Source organism: Aptenodytes forsteri, unplaced genomic scaffold, assembly GCF_000699145.1.
Source record: "Aptenodytes forsteri isolate BGI_AS27 unplaced genomic scaffold, ASM69914v1 Scaffold388, whole genome shotgun sequence".
NCBI classification, from domain to species: Eukaryota; Metazoa; Chordata; class Aves; order Sphenisciformes; family Spheniscidae; genus Aptenodytes; species Aptenodytes forsteri.
The window spans coordinates 641215-663894 of record NW_008795433.1 but is presented as its reverse complement, the minus strand read 5'-3'; the positions used below and the strand labels follow the sequence as shown (position 1 = coordinate 663894).

Sequence of the window (22680 nt, the reverse complement as noted above, 5' to 3'; positions counted from 1 at the left end):
AGATTTGGGGTTTTATTAAGCGGCCCTAAATTCAAAACAATAAAATAGATGAATAGGGTAACTCGTAAGTAGTGCATGGAAAACACTCCTTACAAGGAGTTGCTTTATCGCCTGGCATATTGTCCCAGAGGAAGTGATGAAAGCATCACTGCTTTTGAGTCATTTAAAAGCAGAATGGACAAAGCACCCTGGCACAAACATTATAAGGCAGCGTAATGGTGGTGGTGCATTAGAGAAGCTGACCTGCTATTCCTTCTCCATCCAGAAGCTGTATGTAGCTTTAATCATACAGCAGGCTCAGCTTCTGGTTACTTACGTACCGCCGTTCTTTATATTAATGTGCTTCTCCTTTATTCAGGAAGTGTCTAATGGCGTTTGGGGGAGGGGAAACTCATTAGCTTCCTTCCTGAGTAATATAATTTTTATTTCCTGTTGTAACAGTGGCCTCAGCCAAAAGCAACAGCCTAAAAAGTGCGGGGGGGAGTGTTGCCTGTGCAAAACATTTTTGTCTCTGAAGTGAAAAGTTGGTTACAAGACAATTTTGAGACCAACAAGCAGTTTTAAAATACCCTTTGCAGGTGTATTTTGAACTTTCTGTCCTGCATTGCAATTTTCTTTTTCTTTAATTAAGAGGATGGAGGTGACTCAGAACTGCACTAAACAGACTGTTTGCCTTCCCCACTGTGACTCCTAGACTGCCTTGCCATCTTCCACTCCCCTCCTTTGACCTCTGAAGGCCACCCAAAATAAATCTCCTCCCAGGCTCCAGGAGCGGTTTCTGCAGCTGCACTTGGGTGCAGGGAGCATCGCTGTTGGTTCCTCCCACCCGGGTCTGAGCAGCATCCTTTGCAGCCAGAGGGGAGCTCTGCAGATGCTGGTGAAGAGTACCCCAAATTTGGGGTTTTGAATATGCCCCAAGTCTTCCTGCAGGCACACACATCTTTCTCTTTGTGTGCCAACTACGGCACAACTTAAATTTGAAAACGTGGAGCTGCCTACCCTTGCCTCTTGTAATTTTGTCTTGGCACTATATCATGGCAAAACCGCTGTTTTTCTTATTTTAAAACCCTTCTTTTCCCCAAAATAACCCATACACTCAGAACTAGAGTGCTTGACAAATATCACAGGAATGGGCATTGGTAAATTTGAGGGTTGTTGAGGATGAGAAGGATTTAACAATGGTTACACCAAGTCAAGCAATAAAATGCAAGCTGTTTTTTTACAGTGCCTTATCAAGTGTGCATATATCATTGTCATGCTAAAATTGCATGCTGTTCTGTGCATAAAGGAGGATTTTAAAAAGTAATTGGAAGGCTGTATAAGTTCATTGCTGTGGCTGATAAAAATTGTGACAGTGTTACCTCAGCCTGAGACGTTAAACACTTTGTCCAAGCTTCATATTTTATATATTTAAGCCCATATTTTTGTCACCTTTTCAGACAATTACTACTATGTTTTGAACTGCTTTTCACTCTGGAAATTACAAGTTGTTTCATTCAGTGTAGCTGTAGCTAGACATTCACTGACCTGAAATAGTTGTGCTAAATGTGAATCTTCCTATGTATACACTAGTATACAATATGCCACAAACACAAGTCTATACAAGTCTAGGGCCATTAAGAGAAAAAATAAACTTTTGGTTATCATTTTGCCATGCAAACTCTGCACCTTTCTCTTGGATTTGAAGGCTGGAGTGGTAACGTTTTAATTAGGCAGCAGATGAAATATGCCTAAGTACAAGTTAAATATTCCTGGTACTTGAAGCTTTGTTATCTAGTATCTCTTGAACCTGCTTCTTACCAAGTTACCAAAAAATTCCCATATTGTTTTCTTTGTCCAGCTCATCTGTTCTGACAGTTTCTGGTGTCCATTAATGTTTGTGATGTTGTCCTTATTCATACCTCAGTGTTGGTATGAAGGAACTAATAGGGCAACAGAAGTAAGAAAAAAACTTGGAACAGTATTTGTTGCTTACAAACTGTGTGATGCATTTTCTGTATAATATGGGCAGTTTTGAGAATGAAGGTGGTGGTCTTGTTACCCATTTTAAAGAGGTAGTGAATTGAATGGTTAAAAAGTAAGGAGAGCAGCTTTTATTGCATATAATTTTGATTAGCAAAATGTTGATGAGAATAGTAATCACAGGGAATGAGAAAACAACTCTTTTCTATAAAACAGGCACTGGAAAGTCACTTTATGCACAAGCATTCACAGTCTGAGTTCCCAAAGCACTGCATCGTTGGGGAGTGGTACTCGCAAGGAAAACTAAAAGTTGTAGCTGTTCATTTCACATGAACTTGGGGGCATGAAGGACATCAAGCATGCAGGTTAGCAGGTTTAAGCTTTGCTGAAGTAATTTGCAAAAGAACTGACATAACTGTCCCAGAAATCTGCATCCTTTTCCTTTTGTCAGCTCTTGCTATGTTGAGGCTACTAGGATAGATTAAGCAGTTAAATGAAGTACTACTTAACTATCCACGGTTACCTGACACTAACTCAGTTTTGTCAGCTTTTGTACTAAACATGGGTATCCCTCCCGTGGGACTCTCCATCCACAGAAACCAGATTATTTTTGCGAGACGGGGTGAAGTCCCCAGAGAACAAAAAGCCTAGAGTTGTTTCTAGGGATGTGAAGACTTAGAAGTGGAGGCAAACAAGAAGAAATTATGGGATAGATGAGCTTTAAAGTTATGTGCCTTGGCTGTCGCTCAGAGGAAATCCCAATAAATGCTGCATTTCCCTCGTTCTGTTAAAAAACACTGTGTGGATGTAAACCCCGTATCTGGCAGCTCAGCCGCTGTCTTTTACAAGTGGGTCTTAATTTGTCAAAACTTCCCCCGTTTAAGATTGAAGGAAGAAAAATGTCAGCTCTCCACTACTTACTGATGTGAATCTTATCAGCAGATAGCGAGAGCTGTATAATTTCCCATCAAAAGTCTGTATCTCCACTGCCAGCTTCCCAAACATAATATAAGCTATTTACCTGATAGTAGGGGGCACTGCTAGAGTGCTCATTTTCTTCAGCAGTTTGTAGCTTATATTATCCCCTGGTAGCACAGCACTTGGGACCAGCCAGCTCTCTATAATTAACCAACCTGGCTGAGAAATTGTTGGGTTTTCTCTGTAAGAGAGAGGAGAAATAGTGTCATAGAAGGATGCGCTGGAGTCAGGATGGAGAGGGAAAATGCCTCTGACTGTTGTAGTTTAGGTAGTTTAGGAAGGGGAGAAGGCTTCAATTTTTTAAATTTTTAATTTTTTTCTGTTAGTTTAGGATGGGGAGTAGGCTTCCATTTTTTTTAAATTCTTATTTTCTCTTGTTACCAGCCTGTATATTACATAGTACTTAGACTGCTGTGGTTTAACCTGAGCTTAAACTAACTTCTAACAGCTTTATGGACTGGGAGGTGTTAATGTGGCACATGGGTGTTTAGCTGCTCTCCTCCACTTTAGATAATTTTCCTCAATGAGCAGAGCTAAACTGGGTCTATCTGTACTTTCCTTCCTGCAAGCGTCTCTGTGTCAGCTGAGAGGAGGAAGCCAGCTTTTTATGTATAGTGAAATACAGATTATTACAACCATTAAGCACTAACATTTATCTCTAGTCTTTTAGGTCAGCTTGGACACTGTCCTGAAGCGAAGGTGACTGTTACAGTTACATTTGCACTCAAATGCTTTGTTAGGGAGCTTGGGAAAATGTGTTTGCTTTTGTTTTGGATTGGTGTTATGTGATCTGACCTATTCATATAAATAATGTTTTTTATACCTGCTTTACTTTATAAAATTCCTTCCCCACAGTATGTGCATCTTCAGTGAAGATATATATACCCAAAATTCACATGTAAAGCCAATCTATATCTATATGCAATTTATGTATAAATGTTTATTACAGGCAAGGTTGGATAGTACCATTTTTTATGACAGATACCTGACTGTTTCCAGCTGTTTATAATTCTCCTGGTTTGTGAAGGGAATTTTTTATACCATATTCCTGGTTTTAGCTGATTTTTTTTTTCATGGGGTGCAATGAAGAATTACATGGTAAAGCAGAAGTTTTGGCAGTGAGTCTTAAATCAGCTGGATTTTGTCTCTTGTTCCCTGTATAAGGAAGGGATATATTTAAAAATACACTATCAATATTGGCATTTTCCATGTGGGTGACCCAGCGGTCTGCAGAAGGACGGGACCAGCCCAGTGGGATAGCTGGTTGCATAAGTGGAGGGTGTGTGTGAATCAGCATCCCTCCAGGAAAGGAGGTGCCTTGACTCCACTCCCCATGTCCAGGGCTTGCTGGCAGCATGGAGGAAGGGCCATGCCAGTGTTTGTGTGGGCACTACTTAAAAATGTTAATAATAACAAAATAAGCAAAAGATAAAGGTTTTAAAAGTGTGTTTAAAAGCTGTCGGAGCTAGTTAACCCTAAAAGACCCAAGTTCTCATTATCACTGCTATGGATTTTCACACCACGGGGTGTAAAATAATTGGTTCCCCCAGGAGAAGCAACCTGAGACAACCACTTGGGTTTTACCTGCTTTGCAGTGTGACATGGGGACCCAGTGAGTTTACTCGTGGCTGAAGCCGGGGATTTTTCCAGTTCAAGTCCTCAGCCAGCTGTGAGGGGCGTGCTGGGCAGTCACAGATTTTGTTTGCTCACGTGAGGCACTGTGTGTAATTCCCAAAGAAAGGGGAGGGTTTAGTCCTTTTTATCTTCAGTAGCCCATTTCTGTTTACCTTCAGGGACACTGCCATTCTGCCTGGCTTCTTTGGTGGGGTGGAAGAAGAACTGCTGGGTTCCAAATGCCATTTATTAGGTGGTTGGTTGGTTTGTTTGTTTTTCCCATATCCTGCATTTTTAAAAAGTCTCAGACATGTGTATCAGACCACCATTCCAGATAGAAGGTGTTTGAGATACAGGCAGAGTATTTCAGATAGTGAAGCATTTAGAAGAATATCTAAAAAGCCTTATACAGGCAGGTCCTCGGAAGATTGAGCCCTTGCCTCTGCTGTCCCTTGAGTGTGGATGGATGCCTCTTTCTTGAATTCTGGTACCCCATGGGGTAGTATGTTGGGCTCCTGTTACTGGTAGACTACCCCAAGATAACTACTTTATAGCAAATAGTCACCAGCATGAAAACGTTAGGTCTTCGTAAGCACAGTACTTAATTCTGTTTTAGCACTTAGAGGTGTTAACTCTGTGCTCAACAAGTTACTTTTATCCAAAGATAGATATTCAGATGTGAGAAAAATGAGGTACTTTACAGGCTAGCTTTCCATAAGCTTTAACGTTACCATGCTTTTCTTCAAATTGGCAATGTTTTTCTCAGATTTTAATATTAAAAATTAAACATTCTAGCTGTCCTTGAAAACTCAAGTTACAGACATGTCTTAAAAGTCATATCTAGTGGACTGTATTTTGTTATAAATGCTGTGCACCATACATTGCATGCAATGCTTCAGTTAAACTAAAACTCTTGAATACGTAGAGGGTTTTCACAAAGGTGAACCTCAATCTTGTAAGGCTGGTCTCCCTACACATCCTTTGTAGATGATTGCACTCCTCCAGAGGATGTCTCAGAGCAGCTTCCTCTTTGTGGTGGCTGTAGAGGGAGCCTGAGGAGATGAGCCTCACTGGGCTAGTCAGTCTTGCATGGTAGGGAAGTATTCATAAAGGTTTTATTCGGTGTTGTATGGAAATAGAGATATTCCAGCATATATCTTTAATTTTCAGATGCCTGTTATTTTCCTGAAAATGTTGGCCTTGTGCTGATGTTTCAACTTACGGAATTAACTTCAGGACATTTAGGGAACAGGTTCACTCTTAAGAAAAACACTCTTAAGAAAATCTCTGAAAGAATAATAATACCGGGGGAGTGGAGGGGTGGTGTTTAATTGCTGTCTCCCAGTGTCTTAAAATGACCACGTACTTGTTGCAGAATTAAGCATTTGTTTTTCAGCACCCATATACACAATCCAGCTGATTTTAAAGTAATGAAAGTCAGGCTAGAGGCTCTAAGGAAAAGCCTTGAAAAAGACAGAGATATGTCTGTAGTTAGTATTTTAGTAACAGTTATTAAAGAGGAATTTCATGACATGAAGGTCCAGACAAGAAAACCTGAATATACTATTTCTTGAGCAGAGGAGCAGTTTCATCACGCAGTTCAGCTCCTTCTGAAATAGCATTTAGTTTTCTGAGTGTGTGCTTTCTTTTCCAGCCAACTACATATGGAGACAAAAATCCATTTTGGATAGAGAGGGAATTACTGAGTTTTCTTTTTTTCTGAAGGTGTGCATATATTGCCAAGATTGCTGAATCACTCCCAGGTGACCTAAGGATAACCCCAAACTGGTCTACTTTGCATTTCATAATTAAAATTCAGTCTTTCACCTCACAGCGTATTTGTTCATTTGTGTTTCATAACTTGGAAAAGATGGAGAGATGCAGAGAATCTTTCATCTTATCGTTATTAATCACTATATTCTTAAAATGGGAGGGCACTTGACTGTTGTATGGAGTGCAGTGGCATGAGAACTGGAATACAATACTATAGCAATCTTAAAATCTTCGGAAAACAAACTGGGTTTAACAATTAGATTAATTAAATTATTAAAAGACACTGTACCAACCAGCTTCATTACTAGAGAAAGTTAGGATATAAGATAGTCTTGTCATACTAGCCTAACTAGGACAATTGTACCAACTGTGAATTTTCTGTAGAGCATCAACAGAACAAAGCGGAGTGTGTTTGGAGCAGGAAGAAAAGACTATCGGTGATCAGCCCACTTTGTGCAGTATGTCATGGCTTAAGCACACTGATCATCTGAGTATTACTCAAACTCAAACGTGGACTAAGGACTGTATTTCTAAAAAATATCTTTAGGTACCTATCTTTTACCTGATCGGAGAGGATGCCATATGATCGGTCACCATTTAGAGTTATTTGGAATAATGATTTCAGGAGCTAGCCCTATTTGACTGTGTATATTAAAAATCTCAGCGGTATTTCACTTTTTTTGCAGTCCTGTTATCATGACCCCAACAGCTGTTGAGAAAATACTGAGAAAAGGCAATAGTATATTTTTGTATAGTAGTTTTCTATTTTAGCAATCTTAACTGTAAAAGCAATGCTTCAATATGATGACATATTAAAACATTCAATGAGATACATATAACTTGTCACAATCATGTAAGTTAAGTAATTTCCTCTGACCATTTTCTTGCTAACTCCTTTTTAAGAGAAGCATCTTCACACATCTTCATTCAAATTCCTTGTGATGAGGAAGGCAGTGGGTTAAACCTGTGGTCTGCAATGTCAGTTATTCAACAAAGATGTGGTCTGGAGGTGCAGCTTGGAAAAAAATAGCACATTGAGTATTTTGTGGTTGTTAAGCTAGCAGACTGAAGCAGTCTTGGTCTCCAGGGAATTTGGAGGAGGGGTGTAAGTGTCACTTCTGGAAAGAAGTAATTTCATTGAAATATCACTGCAACTGGGCTCCAAGCGGCAACAACAGTGTTTTGTGTCCTCAAGTGCCTTTATCTTGTCAGCAGCATGGTTATTACTGATGAATCTGATAATACTGTAGCATTTTATCAAAACTGTAACAACTCATTTGGCTAGCCTTTGGTGTTTCGATTTTGCACATAGGTATACATTACTAAATGACATGTGGCTTGGAATTAAGCTGAAATGAATGCCCTTACTTTCCTAGAAAATTGTCCGAAAACATTATTTGAAATGTTACTCTTATTTTTTGCATCTTCATAAAGAAATTGGAAAAGCCAAGTAGTCAGCTTTTAAGTATAGTTCTGTTCAGTTTTGAAAAAGAATGGACAGAAATTTGATACTTTATTACCATATTTAAAACACAAATTATTTTTGCACTTCTTTTTTTTAAAAAAAGTGAACTTCCTGTTTACCTATGTGTAGTAGTGATTTTAGTAACTTCCAGTGAATAATAAAGGTTATAACTTTTCTTTATAATGATACTTAAGAGAAATCTTTGTCTGGAAATTGTGTTCTAAATAATCCAAGAAGCAGCAGCTAAGAGACAGGACTAAAATGCTGTCTTTTGACAAGAGTTTGAAATCCTTTTATTCACTGATAGCAAAGCTTTCCTTAAAAATAATTTCTGTTACCCTTAACAGTATATTTCCAACCTAATACCTGGTTTTCAGTTCTGTAATAAATTTCACTATCTCAGCTAAGTAGAATGAAAACCCCAGATTGGGCACTGGGATACAGTAAAACAAACTGTAATCCTACTTCAGATATGGGGAAGCTTTGCTTACAGTGAGGTTGTTTTGGGAGGGTAGGATTATTTCATGGGGAGAGAAGAATGGGTGGAGTCCAGGAGCATACAGTCCTCTTCCACAGGTCTGCTCTTCGTGAAGTGAACAAGTCTGCTGATGTAAAGTGAAGAAACTAATATTTTCCCCAAAAAAAGATTAAATGTGATTTTTTTCTTCTGATAACAGACACACAACTTGGCTATTAATAGAATTATTGTTATATGACTTTATATATTCTTCATCACTTATCATAACGTATAAGATGGAGTGAACAGAAACACTATGCCAGAGTCCAGATCAAACTGTAAGGAACTGCAATTTGAGGAAAACCGAGAAGTTACGAGGAATAGCATTATGACCTTCTACAGTTACACTTGTCAGGCTACTACTGTCACATGAATGCCTTCCTATTACAGAACAGAAATTAAACATTTTAGACAAATATATATCATTGGAACTACAGCAAGAATTAATTAGGTCTTGTGATCCGGATCTTTCAAATGGATCTTTCAAATGGCTTGCTTCTTTCAATGTGATGAATATACCTTTTGGGGAAGATTTTAAACTCATTGTAAGTAAACCAGTCTAGGGGTTATGTTTCTTTTGTGTACAGCTGAACGTTCAAAGGCTCTACAGAAGGAATAATAGCTTATTGCCAGTCAGTTTTTAAAAAATTTTTGTTCAGGGTGGTGAGTAGTTTTATATTCTATCTTGGAGAAAACAAGAAGGTTTCTAGTGGTTCGTCAATGTAGTTCCTTTTCTCTGATTTGGAGTAGGTAAAAAATAATGAAGCACTATTATAGTAACTAGCTAATGGCTTAGAAATACTTGGTAAGTTACAAGTTGAAGTGTTTACAAATGGAAATTTGCTGATCTTGTTACAATATTGGCTACAGTATGTCTGGCACTTTGAAGCTATCAATGACCAGAAATTAAGCAAGTGGTAAATGTGATTGGAAGTAGTAATCATCCATCATTTGTCTTTCCAGAAAAAAAAACCAACTAAATTTCAATTCCCTAATTCCCATCATTTCCTAAATTCGTGAACTTGAAAAAGTAGTACTAAATATTTATCCTTCGTCCTCAGGGAAAAAAGAGAAACAAGAATTTCTTAAGTGTTCTCCTAAAGAAGACAACATAGTTGTATCAAAAATACTCAGTAAAATGTGATAAAACAATACACAATTTTGCATTTTGGTGTCTCTTCAGTTAGTTTCTTGTTTGTTTGCAGTAAGCTGGAGAAGGCATGAAATTCTGTGAATTAGAAGGTATTCTTTTAAGATAATAACTAGTAAGTCGGTAATAAGTAGTTAGCTTTTTGGTGCATTATACTTATCTATGCCTTTATGGGAAAGCAACCAGAATGCTGTGCTTAACTTAACAAAAATGCTGGAAAAAGGATGGTATGAGAAAGTGACAAAAATAGACAGTTGGCTTTTGGATTATTTTTCTCTTAGTATTGCGCTTTTGGTGCATCAGGGACTGGTCACAGCTAAACACGATGGCCCCAATGTCATCTGTTCCTGTGTTTATTTACAGTTCTCTTAATTGGCATCGCTGGATGTGATGAATTAAGCTACTGATTTGGAAAGACGTTTGACTTTTATATGAACTTACTTGTACATTCATCTCAGAGCTATCAACTGACTAGCAGAGTCTTATTTATGCTTAGCATCAGTGTGAGTTTTCAGCATGGGTTTCAAGGAGATAGCTACCAAAAAGTAAACATTTTCTGCTTTTCCTGCCAACAGTATGCTGCTGTCATCAGTGTTTCAAACGTGGTACCAACGGCCGTCGTAGTTTCCCTGCGTTGTCCTTCACATCCATCCTTACACATTCACTGTTCAATTTGTTTAAATTTCCTGTGCGTTAATGTCATATGAACATATACAAAACTAACCTGAGATGCTGAACATTACTGCTCTTGTTTTGGTTCAACTGATTGTATTAATATTCTCCATGACAGAGTATTTTTGTCTGGTTTCTGTGTATTTTGGTTGCATATATGAGTATATGAAAACATTATATTAATACTATTACCATAATTTTTAAAAAGACATCTAAATTCATTTAGGTTAGAAAGCTCAATGATTTTAAAATAAAATAATGGTTTATTTATTACAAAATGATCCTTAACACCATATTAAGTGCCAGTTGTACTAATATTTCAGTACTTGAACTTGAGGAGTGAATACATCTTAGTCACGTTAGGGTTTAGATGAAATGTAAAATGATACTGCATATATAATACAGCTAGTTCTTGGAATTGCTCTGTAGTAGATTTCTTATGAAAATATCACTCTTGATGAAAAACCTGTATTTCAGAGAAACTGATTTAAGTGTTATTATTTCTGAAGATCTTGCCAAAATTCTCATGACCTAACTTCTCTCTTAAGCAGGATTCAGACAGAGGAAAGAAATGTAAAGTATGTCTGGCGTTATTTACAATAGTTTGGAGTACATTAGCGTTTTTTTCTGATTATCACTCAAAATCAGATATGAAATTTTGGAATAATCAAAAGCAAAGCTTTCAGTTGTATCATTAAAGTAGTTAGAGTCTCAGCAAAAGGAGTATGAGAAGTAGTTCATACACCATGGAGTACTTTCAGCAAGTGCTTTGGACTTCTGAGATCTGACATAAACACAAAGTTTCTTGGCTATTTTTGGTTGGTTTAGGTTTTTTTGACCTTGAAGCCAGAAAAATAGTGCATACAACATGAGGTTGCAATAATTTGCAGCCAGTTCTGCAATAGGATGTTTCTGCTCAGACTGTTCAGCTTGTAGGACTCATGAAGGCAGGTTGGAAGTTTGTTCTTCCAGAACACTCTCAGACACATTTGTGCTACAAAATTTTACCAGTATGAAAATTTTTAAGTAATCATACCAATGCTGCTAATTCACTTTCATGTGTTCACCCTGGTCTGCCTTCAGTGCTACCTTCACGATGCATCACACTCACCATGCATCAAGCCGTGCAGCAAAAATGTGTGAACCTTCTAGGTAGGCGTTGCAGTGCCCCTCCAGAAAGCACCCCATTTTACCCTAATATTAGGGGTTAGGGGATGTCTTTCAGAGGCTCTGTCAGCCTGGAGATAACCCATGGAAGCATCAAAAGGCTGTTGCTTCCAGCAGTATATGGAAGAGTCACAACTCGGGGTGACGGTAAAGCATTCTCAGGCACACCTCACTCGTGTGTGCTGTATGACGGGAGGTGTTGTGGAGGGTGGGAAAGCACAGTTGCACCTACTGTGCAAATAGCAAGAGGAAACATCTTTAAAAGGGAAAAATGACTTTTTAACTGTTTCAGACTCTCCCTATAGAAATAATTTATTTTTCAGAGAGAGACTCAAGCTATCACACTTGACAGCACTGGCAAGCATCTGTGCCTTACTAGGTCTAGCTCCCCACCTTCTTCCAAACCAGAGTTATTAATGCAGCTTCTTCTTCATCCTGACACTATTGCTGTGCTCTCAACAAACTGTTGCTCCTTCTTCCTCTTTGATGCCAGTTTCAGCATCATTAAATCCTAAGACAGGGGTTTAAACTTGCCTGCATCATGGACACTGGTGCCAGTAGTTTCAGTGTCACCTAGAGGCCCATTGCAAATGGAATTCTTCTGTGAGCTTCCATCACAAACCACTTCTTGTGACAGCCTCAAAAAATGACCTATGTGTTGCAGACTTCTCTTTGGATTTTTATATTTCAGATACTGCACTAATGGAATGACTAACCTATTTTATTTTTTATTTACTTTGTGATTTCTTTATTGTAAAAGCCAGCCTAAACCGTGGCTAGTTTTTATTTTTTTAATATAATCATCTATTTTTACATTGTCAAGAGTAGCTTAGGTAGAGCAAAGAATGACCACAATAAGTTTCATTCAAGTACACGATTTTAATTAATAATTGTAAAGAGATACCATAAATTCAGTATTTCAGCTACAAAAGCAAATACAGTTTTCCATTTTTAAAGAGGTAAGATATGGTACAAAAAGATTAGCCATTTAAATTTTCCTATTCCATCTTCTTATGAAAAGCAGGGAAAGCAGATTGCAAATATTTAAAATGTCAAACTAATGGAAGTATAAATGATGAACAACTTGTAATGCATGCAAAAAGAAGCCATGGTTTGCTGTGGGACTTTGAAAAAATAACTGAATAATTCATCAGGATAGAATAAATAAGAATATTTCAATGCAGCAGTTGCAGGTTTGCTTATTGATCTGTAGAATCATAGAATCATAGAATTGATCTACCTGGTATAAGTACTTAAAACGTTCATTGGATAGCACAAGCTAGAAAATGTAATACACCTAAAACACTGAAAATGCTTTATTTCTGATTTTGGGACTTCATTGCCCATCAGCGAAGAAAATCCCAAACAAGCAAACATGAAAACAGAAAAAAAACCTGGTACATTACATAATGAAAGATAGAAATTGAAGTTTCTGTAACACCTAAGACTGGACTATTGCAGAATGCCTATGATGACAATATTCTTACAATTATTAAGCGGTACTTCAAATGTCAGTAAAACTGACCTACTATTATGGCCACTCAGACTTTGCATCATTCAGTCCTCCTTCCCACTCAGAAATACAGAGGAGAGATGGTTTTGCGTAAGCATCTGTAAACTGCATGGTGTAATCAAGTCTCAAATAATTAGGCCACTTAAAATCAACACATTGAATACCTCCCTGAAACATCATGGTATACAATCAAAAAAAGGCCAACATTAGTAAATTTAATTTAATTTTGAGTAACTAGCCTGAAACAAAGAGCTAGTTCCCTTCTAGTTGAAACCTTTTTCTCTGGAAACCATGAGAACTGAGATTGAGTAAATCAGTCTGGATCACCTGTTGTGTAATCACCTCCACAAAACCTTGCTTTTCTTCCTCCTTCATCATCACAAATGATTCCTCTGATATCCATCTGATAGCACTGCTCAGATCTTTTGGCCACCCTCAGGGCAGCTCTCCAGAATGGGACTTCAGCCCTCAAGCAGGCGGCTTTCTGAGGAGGCTGTAGAAGCTCTCCAGTCTCATGTGTTAGCTTCATCCGGCTCCTTCCTACATACCTTCTTCATCAACAAAGATGTACAAAACCCACTCCTCCTAAAAAGTGGTTACTTTGGAGCCATATCCTCTTCACAGGAATTGGCAGCACCTGTGAAAGCAGTGTGTTCCGTTACATGTGTGAGGTAGACTTACTGTCATTCATTGCTGTATGTGTAGCTCAATAGACAAAGAATTGCCCTTTGCCCGTTTTAGCAGTCCTGGAGAGTTGCATGCTGATCTCTGATGTTCACCAAGGAACAAAGCTGGGTTCCTCTGGTATCAGTGCTAAGTCAGATTCAAAAACAGGAAAAAAAAAATTTTTAGAAAAACCCACTATTGAGACAATTATGAAAATGTTATCTTTAGGTATATTTCTTATAAAACCTTGTTAGGAGGTTTAATGGCTAACATAAATCTTCACATATAATTTTAATCCTTTTCTCCCTGTTTTGGAATAATTATTATTTCCTTCTCTTTTTTTTAAACTGTTAAGTATATTTCATGATTTTTCTTTTTTAAAGTGATTTTCAAAGTGTGGGAAACGGCATGAACTCAGCGGGGGCAGATCCCTATATCCCTGTGGGAGCACTGCATCCCGAGAAGTCGTTCCCTCCTCTTAAAAGCATCGTTTCGTAACTTGGGGGCTCTGGCAGACGCTGCAGTTGAGGAGGACATCTAACACCCATGGCATTAAGGCACTCTGACATTCATTAATGCCTGGTATATAGTTTAAATAATGTGAGTAGGAGTGAGGCAACCTGGGATGGGAGGCTTCTGAAAAGTGGTCGTGTGTCAGAGGAGGTGCTGCTTAGCTCTTTCTCTGGTATCTCACAACTTAATAGTATTTTGCCTGTCTGACTTCATACTGTTGAGTTGTGTTTGCCCAGTGATTTATTATAGTCAGTTGAAATGCTTTATTCTGTAGCATCGCCTCCACTGAACACATTACAGTGCCTATTACATGGCCAGTAAAGATGGACACAGCTAAGGTAGCATAGGGGCAATCAGGAATTGGTATGCAAGGAGGGATGATATTGTAATAAGGTTCATCATTATTAGCGCCCCTTTAATGGGCTACTCCTTCTTAGTCAGAGACTGCAGTGCAGGCTATTTTGGACATTTTAAGATGCTCAGGCTTTTAACATCATTGATTTTCTCCATCAGTGATGCTACTGTTGTCATTCTTCATCTAGAAAACCTGTACATACGGAAGTAAGATCCAACATACTTTCACTCAAATTGTGTCTATTTATTCATTATTCAAACCTATTCATGATTTTACTTGAAGTTGTTATCCGATGCTCAGTTTAAACAGGTCATTTTTTTGCTTTAAGAAAAAAAAAAAAAAGCGAAAACTTTCTCTTCTGTTTTCCTTTGGAAATGTAGATAATCTGAAAGTAATCGGTGGACATTCACAGAAGCCATGCAAAAGAAAGGAAGGGGAACAAAATTACTTTGTTCTTCAGGAGTTATTCTGTGCATTCACATCACTTGCTTATTTCCCCCTCTGTCTGGGAGGCCAAGAGACTGCAACAGACCTGAGAGAAGTGCCTGAGACTTTCCAGGGAGTTGCATGATTTTGCATGTGTCTAAGCAGCACCATACTCCAGTCTCATGAACTTCAGGCATTGCCCAAAAAATGATGGTGGCCAGCGGAGAACCGTCTGTATTTGCTACAGCTTTATAGGCTGGTTTGGTTGGTTTGTGGTAGCCTCTCACAAGAAGGTATTATGATTAAAAAGTGTTTGTTACGTCCAGCTCACCTGACTATCATTTTCTGTCAATTGCAATTATATAGTATTTTAACACTGATCCTGCAGACCAGATCCTTGCATAAATAAGACCCTTTATTACAGGGTTTTCTAGTGAATAAGTCTTGCACCCAGTTCTGAAGCCAGCACTTTTTGCAGTCTTTGTATTTTAATGATATGTTCTAGACTTCTGTTTGGAAAGAACATGCAGCTTAGATGCTAAATAGGCTACTGCTAGTTGTTCAGAAATGTGATTCTAAAGCACAGCTTAGGCCATTGAAAAATCTGTGGTAATTAACTGAATATTTCCTTTCTGCTTGGTTTAAAAAGGTCACCCCTTCTTTGTGGCAGTTTTCAAATCTTTCCAGCATTATTCTTTAATTTCCTAGATAGTGTGCCAAACACCTGGAAATAGAATTTCCAGATCTGCATCTTTTGGATATCAAGTGTGAGCGTACAATAGAGTGGTAAGTTAATAAACATAAGCCATTCATATTCTGCAGGGCAGATATTGGCAGGTCATTAGTAAGCTGCAAGTGGCTCTCAATGTATTGTGTGTGCATGAGTACTTTCAAAGAAGATTGTAAGCCTTTGTAGGTGATTCAGCCTTATGCCCTACAAAACGTATTGCAGGAAGGAAGACTGCTAGAAATTAAAAGTAATTGAGGTTCCAATACATGACAACAATAACAGTTTGGCTTCCCTTTTTGTGACGATCTCCTGCTAGTAAATTGCCAGAAGCAATATTCTTTACTTGCTTCTTCCAACTGAAGGATTTGCAAAGGTAACTAATTTCATCCTCTGATTCACTTCTTAGAAATCCCTTTTTTCTTTTCCCTTCCAAAAACGTAATCTGAATTCTTCTAATTTGTCATGGTGGTTATTTTTGGGGTTGGTAAATTCATAAGCATTACCAGCAGAATCGTGAGCGTTCCTTCTTGTACTGTTTGTAACAGAATCCTGTTTTGAAGCTTGATGTAGTTCTGAAAGAATATTACAGTCTGCTGAAATTATCTTTAAAGTGCTTGGAAATTGCTGATAAAATGCATAAATTACTTTCTTTATGCTATATGTATATCCTTGTGCATATGTGAGGATGTTTATACACATAATACAAGAAAAAGTGTGCAAGTTACATTCACATTTGTATATATATAGACACATTCAGATGCAATATTTTTTAAAATCTAGTCAAGATTTATCTAATTGAGGCTTATTTGTATATCCATGCAATCTCTAGCATCCTTCCCCTCAACATACGTATGTTATTTTAACAAATCATTATACTTGTATAAACCAAGACTGAACACTATACAATTTTAATTTACCTTCAGATGAAACAATGACATTATGACATATCCAGAGAATTACTTTCTGCATTTTGGTCAGGTTTTGGGGTTTTTTTTGGTTTGGGGGTTTTTTTGGGTTTAATGCCTACCATGCAATGACAAAGGTTTATTCTCCCTTTGTTCTTTTCAGAGTGCTGCAGCAGCTCCCAGTCCAGTGCTAGGAAACATTCCCCCAGGAGATGGCATGCCAGTAGGTCCTGTACCACCGGGTTTTTTTCAGGTATTCAGAAAAATTATGATTACAGGAATTTTAGGATAGAAAATCCTCCGTAATACGGTTTGCAAGTCTGTAGAAAAGGTCCTGTTCTAAACGATGTGTCACTATATGGTGCAATACTTGAGAGTTTATTTTTTAACAAAAATGAATAGGTGGAAAGGAAGGGATCTCTCTGATGGACAAGTATTTCATTTATGAAATAGTACAGCACAACTCATTTCAAAATTTCAAGGATAAGAAATGGTGCCAGTTTATGAGTGGAGACTGAAAATGCTTGAATATAATTTTAAAAGAATTTCTTATGATAATATACATACATTGCATTAAAACTTTAAAGTAAGAACATTGTTGGTCGTGTTTAGCTCTGTGGTAAAGCCACAGGCCAGATTTTTAAGATGTTCCCATTTCAGTGGGAATTACACCTAGGCAACTGAGAATATCCCACTGAGCATCTCCTTGCACATTGAAGATCTCAACCCTAATGCCTAAAAAAACAAGTGAAGGATTTAGACCGTGTGTTGCTTCTATTAAGTTTTGTCGTAAATGAAACTAAATACCCAGTTAACACTTTGGACATTAACAGTACAGAATACTATGATGGAAAAAATGGCAGCTTTTAGTGCAAGGCCAACCTAACAGTTGTAATCTGAGATTGGACTGCTCCTGTGAGCGAGCTTGCATCTCCTCTTCACCAAAGCTCGGTTGTTTTTCTCCACACTGGCAAACTGTGGCTGTGCAGCAGGAGCAAAAAGTGGCAGCATCTCTAGCATTGAAACAGCTCTTTAGGAAGAGCGGAGATTTCCACTTCACGTACTTGTTCTCATGATGTGAAAGAAACAACCCAGATTTCCAGGACTATGATGTGGGGAGAACATCGTGATAGGATGTTATGTAAAAAACAAGTGCTGAAATCCAGGTAGAGACCAGTGTCTTTTTCCTTCTTCCCTGAGATGCATAGACAGAAGAAGCATATTTCATCTGGAAAAAAAGAAGAAATGGTTTATCTATTTTTTTATCCAAATGGTGATTGTACAAAAATGACAGGATATCAGCAGTCTTTATTTACACTGTATGTGACAACGTTATTTGTATGGCCTTCCTTTTCCCACAGTCACAGAGGGAAAAACTGCTATCTGCAGTATTGATACCTACATAAAGAAACCCTGAACCTGGCATGAGCATATTGTTTCCTTCATCAACTCAAAAACTGAGGTGTGATTTTTAATATGTGAATGAAAAGATATTTGCAAGTGAAATAGAAAATATCTTACTGTTGCCAGTCTCAAAATCCTCAGGAGTTGGCAGAACTGATTAATTATTTTATTTCTGCTTTTACTGTTTTAAACAGCTGGTTAGGTAGATTTTTTTAAACACAATTTTGTCTTAATTTTTATATTGTATAAACGTTTCACTTTTTCTTATTTTAGCCGCCCACTCCAGTTGTAATGTCAAAGGAATGAAAGTTTAAAGTTTTTTTCTTTTATTGTCTTTAAGGACAATTAAGAGGGGGAAGGGGCACAAACAGGACAAGTATGCGAAGTATAGAGGAGACAATACTATTTTAAAGGTTTTGCAGGAGGAGGGTGTGGGAGTTCTGTTTTTAGAAGCATGAAAAGACTTCTAGCCACTCTAGATCTTTAAAGATGTAAGAAAAACAAGAAGATAGAAAGTTAAGTATGGGTAAACTTTCCTTGTCTGTCAGTATCTGACAATTCAGTCTTACTTGAAGCCCCACCAACAGCCCGCTCTTTTTGCAAGGCCTGGGACTGAAAATAAAAGAGGAGAATCCATTTTCGGTGTAACACAGTTTGTGACATTAATCAGAGCTATCATCAACTCAACAGCATGGCCAATGAGTCTTCTGCAAGGCAGGTTCGAAGAGTTGGTCTGCACAGTCTGGTCTGGACTCCTCCAGACATCACCCTTCACCTCTCCTTGAAACTGCTGGATCTGTGCCATCGTGTCTCTCTGTAACATGCAATACTCAAGATTAGTCCCTTACAGTTTTAGCTGATAGAGATCTACTTTCCTCAGTTGAATGGCCTTGTCAACAGAACATTTTTCAAGAGATTATTAGTTTTTATATTAGTTTTTTATTATTAGTTTTAGTAGTCATCTGCTTAAGAATATATGTAAAGGAATAACATGCTAGTTAGCAAATCCAACTGCAAGTTTGATAGTGGATACATTGATATGGTTGGGAGCAATCCCAGCAAGGGGAGCTAAGCCAAAATCCAGTCAATACATAACAGTGTGCTGAAACTGTAAGGTGTATCACAGAAAACATGTTTAACTGTCTTGATCTGAACACTGAGAAACTTCAGCCTTTAGATGAACTGCCGATCTTCTTTCACTGAGGGTTTGGAATTTAGACCTGCAACTCACTCCTAGATTAGAAGAGTGAACAATTTTAAGAGTCAGAAGATTATAGAAACAGTGGGAGAATGGTGCTTATATCTATATTTAGTTCTCTAAGACTTTGTACTACAAAAACATTGTAACATTTCAACTTTTTGCAACCTAAAATTTATATAGAAGGTCATCCTGGAATGATAAGGATGCCTTTTGTTGCTTTCATGAAATGTTTGGATTGGCCTAAGCTAAAGCTGTTGACAGCCACTGCCTTCCAGCTCTGCTTGGCTAACTCAGAATTGCTAGACGATTTAAAGTCATTTCATTTCTCATCAGTACTGGCTCTTGGTTTTACGCTGCAACTCTATTTCGGCATGTGGTACTAACCACTAACTGGGATGTAAGCGAAATGGATGCTCTTGCTGCTGCAATTGCTTCTTATCAGACAGGTCAGGGGAAGGTGGCAACCTAGGTGGGGACTGTGCTGGGAACAAAGAAACATTACCTGGCTTCCAGTTTTTTTGGCACTGCTGACCACTAGCATTATTTCTGTGACCTTTGTTTTTTATAAAAGAAAATAAATTTCTTTTATTTTTTATAAAACAAAATAATGCAGTATACTAGTATAGCACATGGAGGTAGATAAACATGGGAGAAGTATGGCTTCTCAGACAGTATCTGGTAAAACTCTGTTCTTCGTAAAATGAAGTTTTCATGTATATGTAGGCCACTAGCACTGATGTTAATTAGCAGCCTCTGGCATTTTATGCCCGGTCCACAGAGGTGGAGTTCTGGAGCCAGCAGCTGAATTTGTCTTGTATCTCTCTGTACTTGTATTTTTATACTTCGATTCGGGTGATGGACGATGATCACTAAAGTGCTGACGGTCCAAAATGCAACGCCTTACAATGATACAGTGAAAGAAAGGTGGTAGAATTGTGCACTGCTATTATCATCAACTAAATTACTTTTTTTAAAAGAAAATTGTTTACAGTGTCAAAAATGAAATTTGAAAAGTCAAGAAAACAGGTTTATGTGGAGTTAGGATGTGTCCCAATTTCATCTTCTGGTGTGTATGTATTTTAATGTAACTTTAAATTTTATAGCTACATATTTTTTTGTCCTCATCTTCTTTCAGTACGTAGAATAGGTGATACTCTGAAAATAAGTTGGGGTTATACAGTAACTGAATCTGCTCTTGGTTCATTAGCAGCAAAACTGAATGTGTGGGACTACGGGAGGAGTGAAGACAATATTTCTGTCATACAAGTCTCTTAAACTCCAAGTAGGAGAACCCAAACAAGTTTTAGAGTTGATTTTGTCTCAGGCTGAAATAAGGGGTCAAGTGCAGTTCAATGAGGGTGATGTCTGGTGAATCAGTGCTTCTGGTAAGTTGCTTTCTTAAATCAGAGCCTCAGAGAAGGATAATGGTTGGGAATCAGAGTGCGAGCCTGGATGCTAAAAAACAATGTGCAATTCATCCCTAAGTTACCCACGTTTTTTCTGGGTAACCCAAGATAAGTCATTTCAATTCTCTTTCTTCATGTTTCTCCACCTATTAAAACAGAATGTCATAAGTGACTAAGGATAGTCACTTATAAAAGGATTTAAAAGATTATGAATTACTTGGGCAACAGAAGCAGTAAAACTATATTAGGTTGCATTAGGGTAAGATGGCTGTATACATTTCTGAAATGCTCATCTAACTCCAGTCTGAGTCTTGAAATACTTCAGTTTGCCAGGATGTACAAGCACATCCTGTACATGGAGCTAAGGTGTGAGGAAGGCTCTTAGCTATTATGTTAATAAAATAAAGCCATTTAGGACATTTTCTGTGCCATTTTTTAGCATCAGAGTTACTCTGTTGTTAGTTTCTTCATATGACCATCCACAGAGATCGACGTGATCTAGTCTTCGTCCCTCTTTTTGGAGTCCTATCTGATACTGAAATACTATCTGATACTGAAATAGTAGGGCAACTGGAGGACTGAGTAAGATTATAATTATTATTTACCTTCGGGTCTAGACGTTAGAGGATGCATATAATGTCAGCAGCCAAAGCTTTCCACAAGGTTCTAATAAACTCATTTATGGTGAGTTAAATTCATCCACTTGTGATCAAAGAGGATTAGGTCATAGAATTGAAAGACCCTCAGATTTTCATATCCAATCTTACTTCCAGTTTCTGGCCTGAGGACAACCAGCATTTTTCACCAGGTTGGTTCTGTGCAGTACAGAAGTGTTACTTGTGAAAGCCCTCTTAGATACAGGCAGAGCAAGGTCTTTAAAGTGTTCATTCCCTTCTTCTTGATGACAATGAGATCGGAAGCATCATGGTATATGCATTTAGAAAATAACAACATGAACATTTGGAAATATCGTCATGGAAATTTTGAAGCCCAGATACACTTCTGTTCCACAGCACATGCCAGTGTGCCCATGTGAAGCGTGAGGGTTGTGTTCAGGTGCAAACCGCTGCTCTGCAGGTGGTGAAGTGCTGGCCCATTTCCATCCATCTCTTCACTGGTCTTTAAATTGGCTAAAAAAAATTGAGATACATTACATTTGTATTTTCACTTTATTTGATCTTTGTGGACAATATCAGCCTTAGTAAGCAAGTAAGCAGAGACCAGAGGGAAGTTTTGGAGCTTGTGTTCACTAAAGTATTTTGAATTTTAAACAATGTTTTGTATTGAGAAGTATTGATTTCACAGGATTTTATTTGCGTTTTAGTTACTTTTCCAGTTTTAACACACCTAAATGCAGAGTTAGAATCATAGAATCATAGAATGGTTTGGGTTGGAAGGGACCTTTAAAGGTCATCTAGTCCAGCCCCCCTGCCATGGGCAGGGACATCTTCAACTAGATCAGGTTGCTCAGAAGTTCTAGGTTCTAATCCAATGGAATTCATCATGTTTCTCCAATATAGTGACAACTGGCACTGCTGAATATCTGACCCTGGTTGCTTACTTTTGCACTGCAATTATGAGAAACATTTAAATGCATATTTAATTAAACCCCAGTTATCTTCACCTCTTTTATTACATGGTTGACCAAAAGTTCACCATGTCTGCATCTGTATGAGGAACCTGTCTGTTTTTTAAAGGCACTCAGGCAGGTAACAACATTGGGTTTGTACTTAACTCACCTGAGAGGCACTGCTGAATAGTTAACTCATCAAGTGCCAACTGAGATTTAGAGGAAGCAGGTTGTTCGATAATTGACAGTTCCATTTGTTTAATTTGGTAATTTTTTTAAAAGTTAAATTCTACCACTGACTATACCTTTTCACATATAAGTAAAGTGCTCTTTCTTTTAAATGCATTACATTTTTTTCAGCAAATTTGTTAAAATTTGTCCTAGTTGAGCTTACCACTAAACCTTATTTCCATAGTGCATATATATTCTAATGGAATTGTGAAGTAGTTTGCTTCATTCACCAATTTGTGGTCATCAGACATACTTGGAATGGCATGGGAAAAATGTGTCGACACCATGTTTGAAATACAAATGTTACATATTCCTCTTATATAAAGGGAAAAAAAATACCAAACCAAACCCAACCCACCAAAGTAATGTAAGGCTGTCATGCCATCTAGTGGCAGTTGCTCATTCTCATTTTAGCTCAACCCATATGTCATGGTTTAACCCCAGCCGGCAACTGAGCACCAC

General features: G+C 37.9%; 1 protein-coding gene across 1 annotated transcript in view; it reads left to right on the top strand.

The window, feature by feature from the left end:
• The window catches only part of SSBP2 (single stranded DNA binding protein 2), a 157238-nt gene that overhangs the window by 84954 nt on the left and 49604 nt on the right, over positions 1 to 22680 (top strand). Inside the window, exon 5 of the mRNA XM_009281020.1 lies at positions 16570 to 16659. Coding sequence (XP_009279295.1) covers positions 16570 to 16659 — 90 coding nt within the window. The remainder of the gene's footprint in view (positions 1 to 16569; positions 16660 to 22680) is intronic.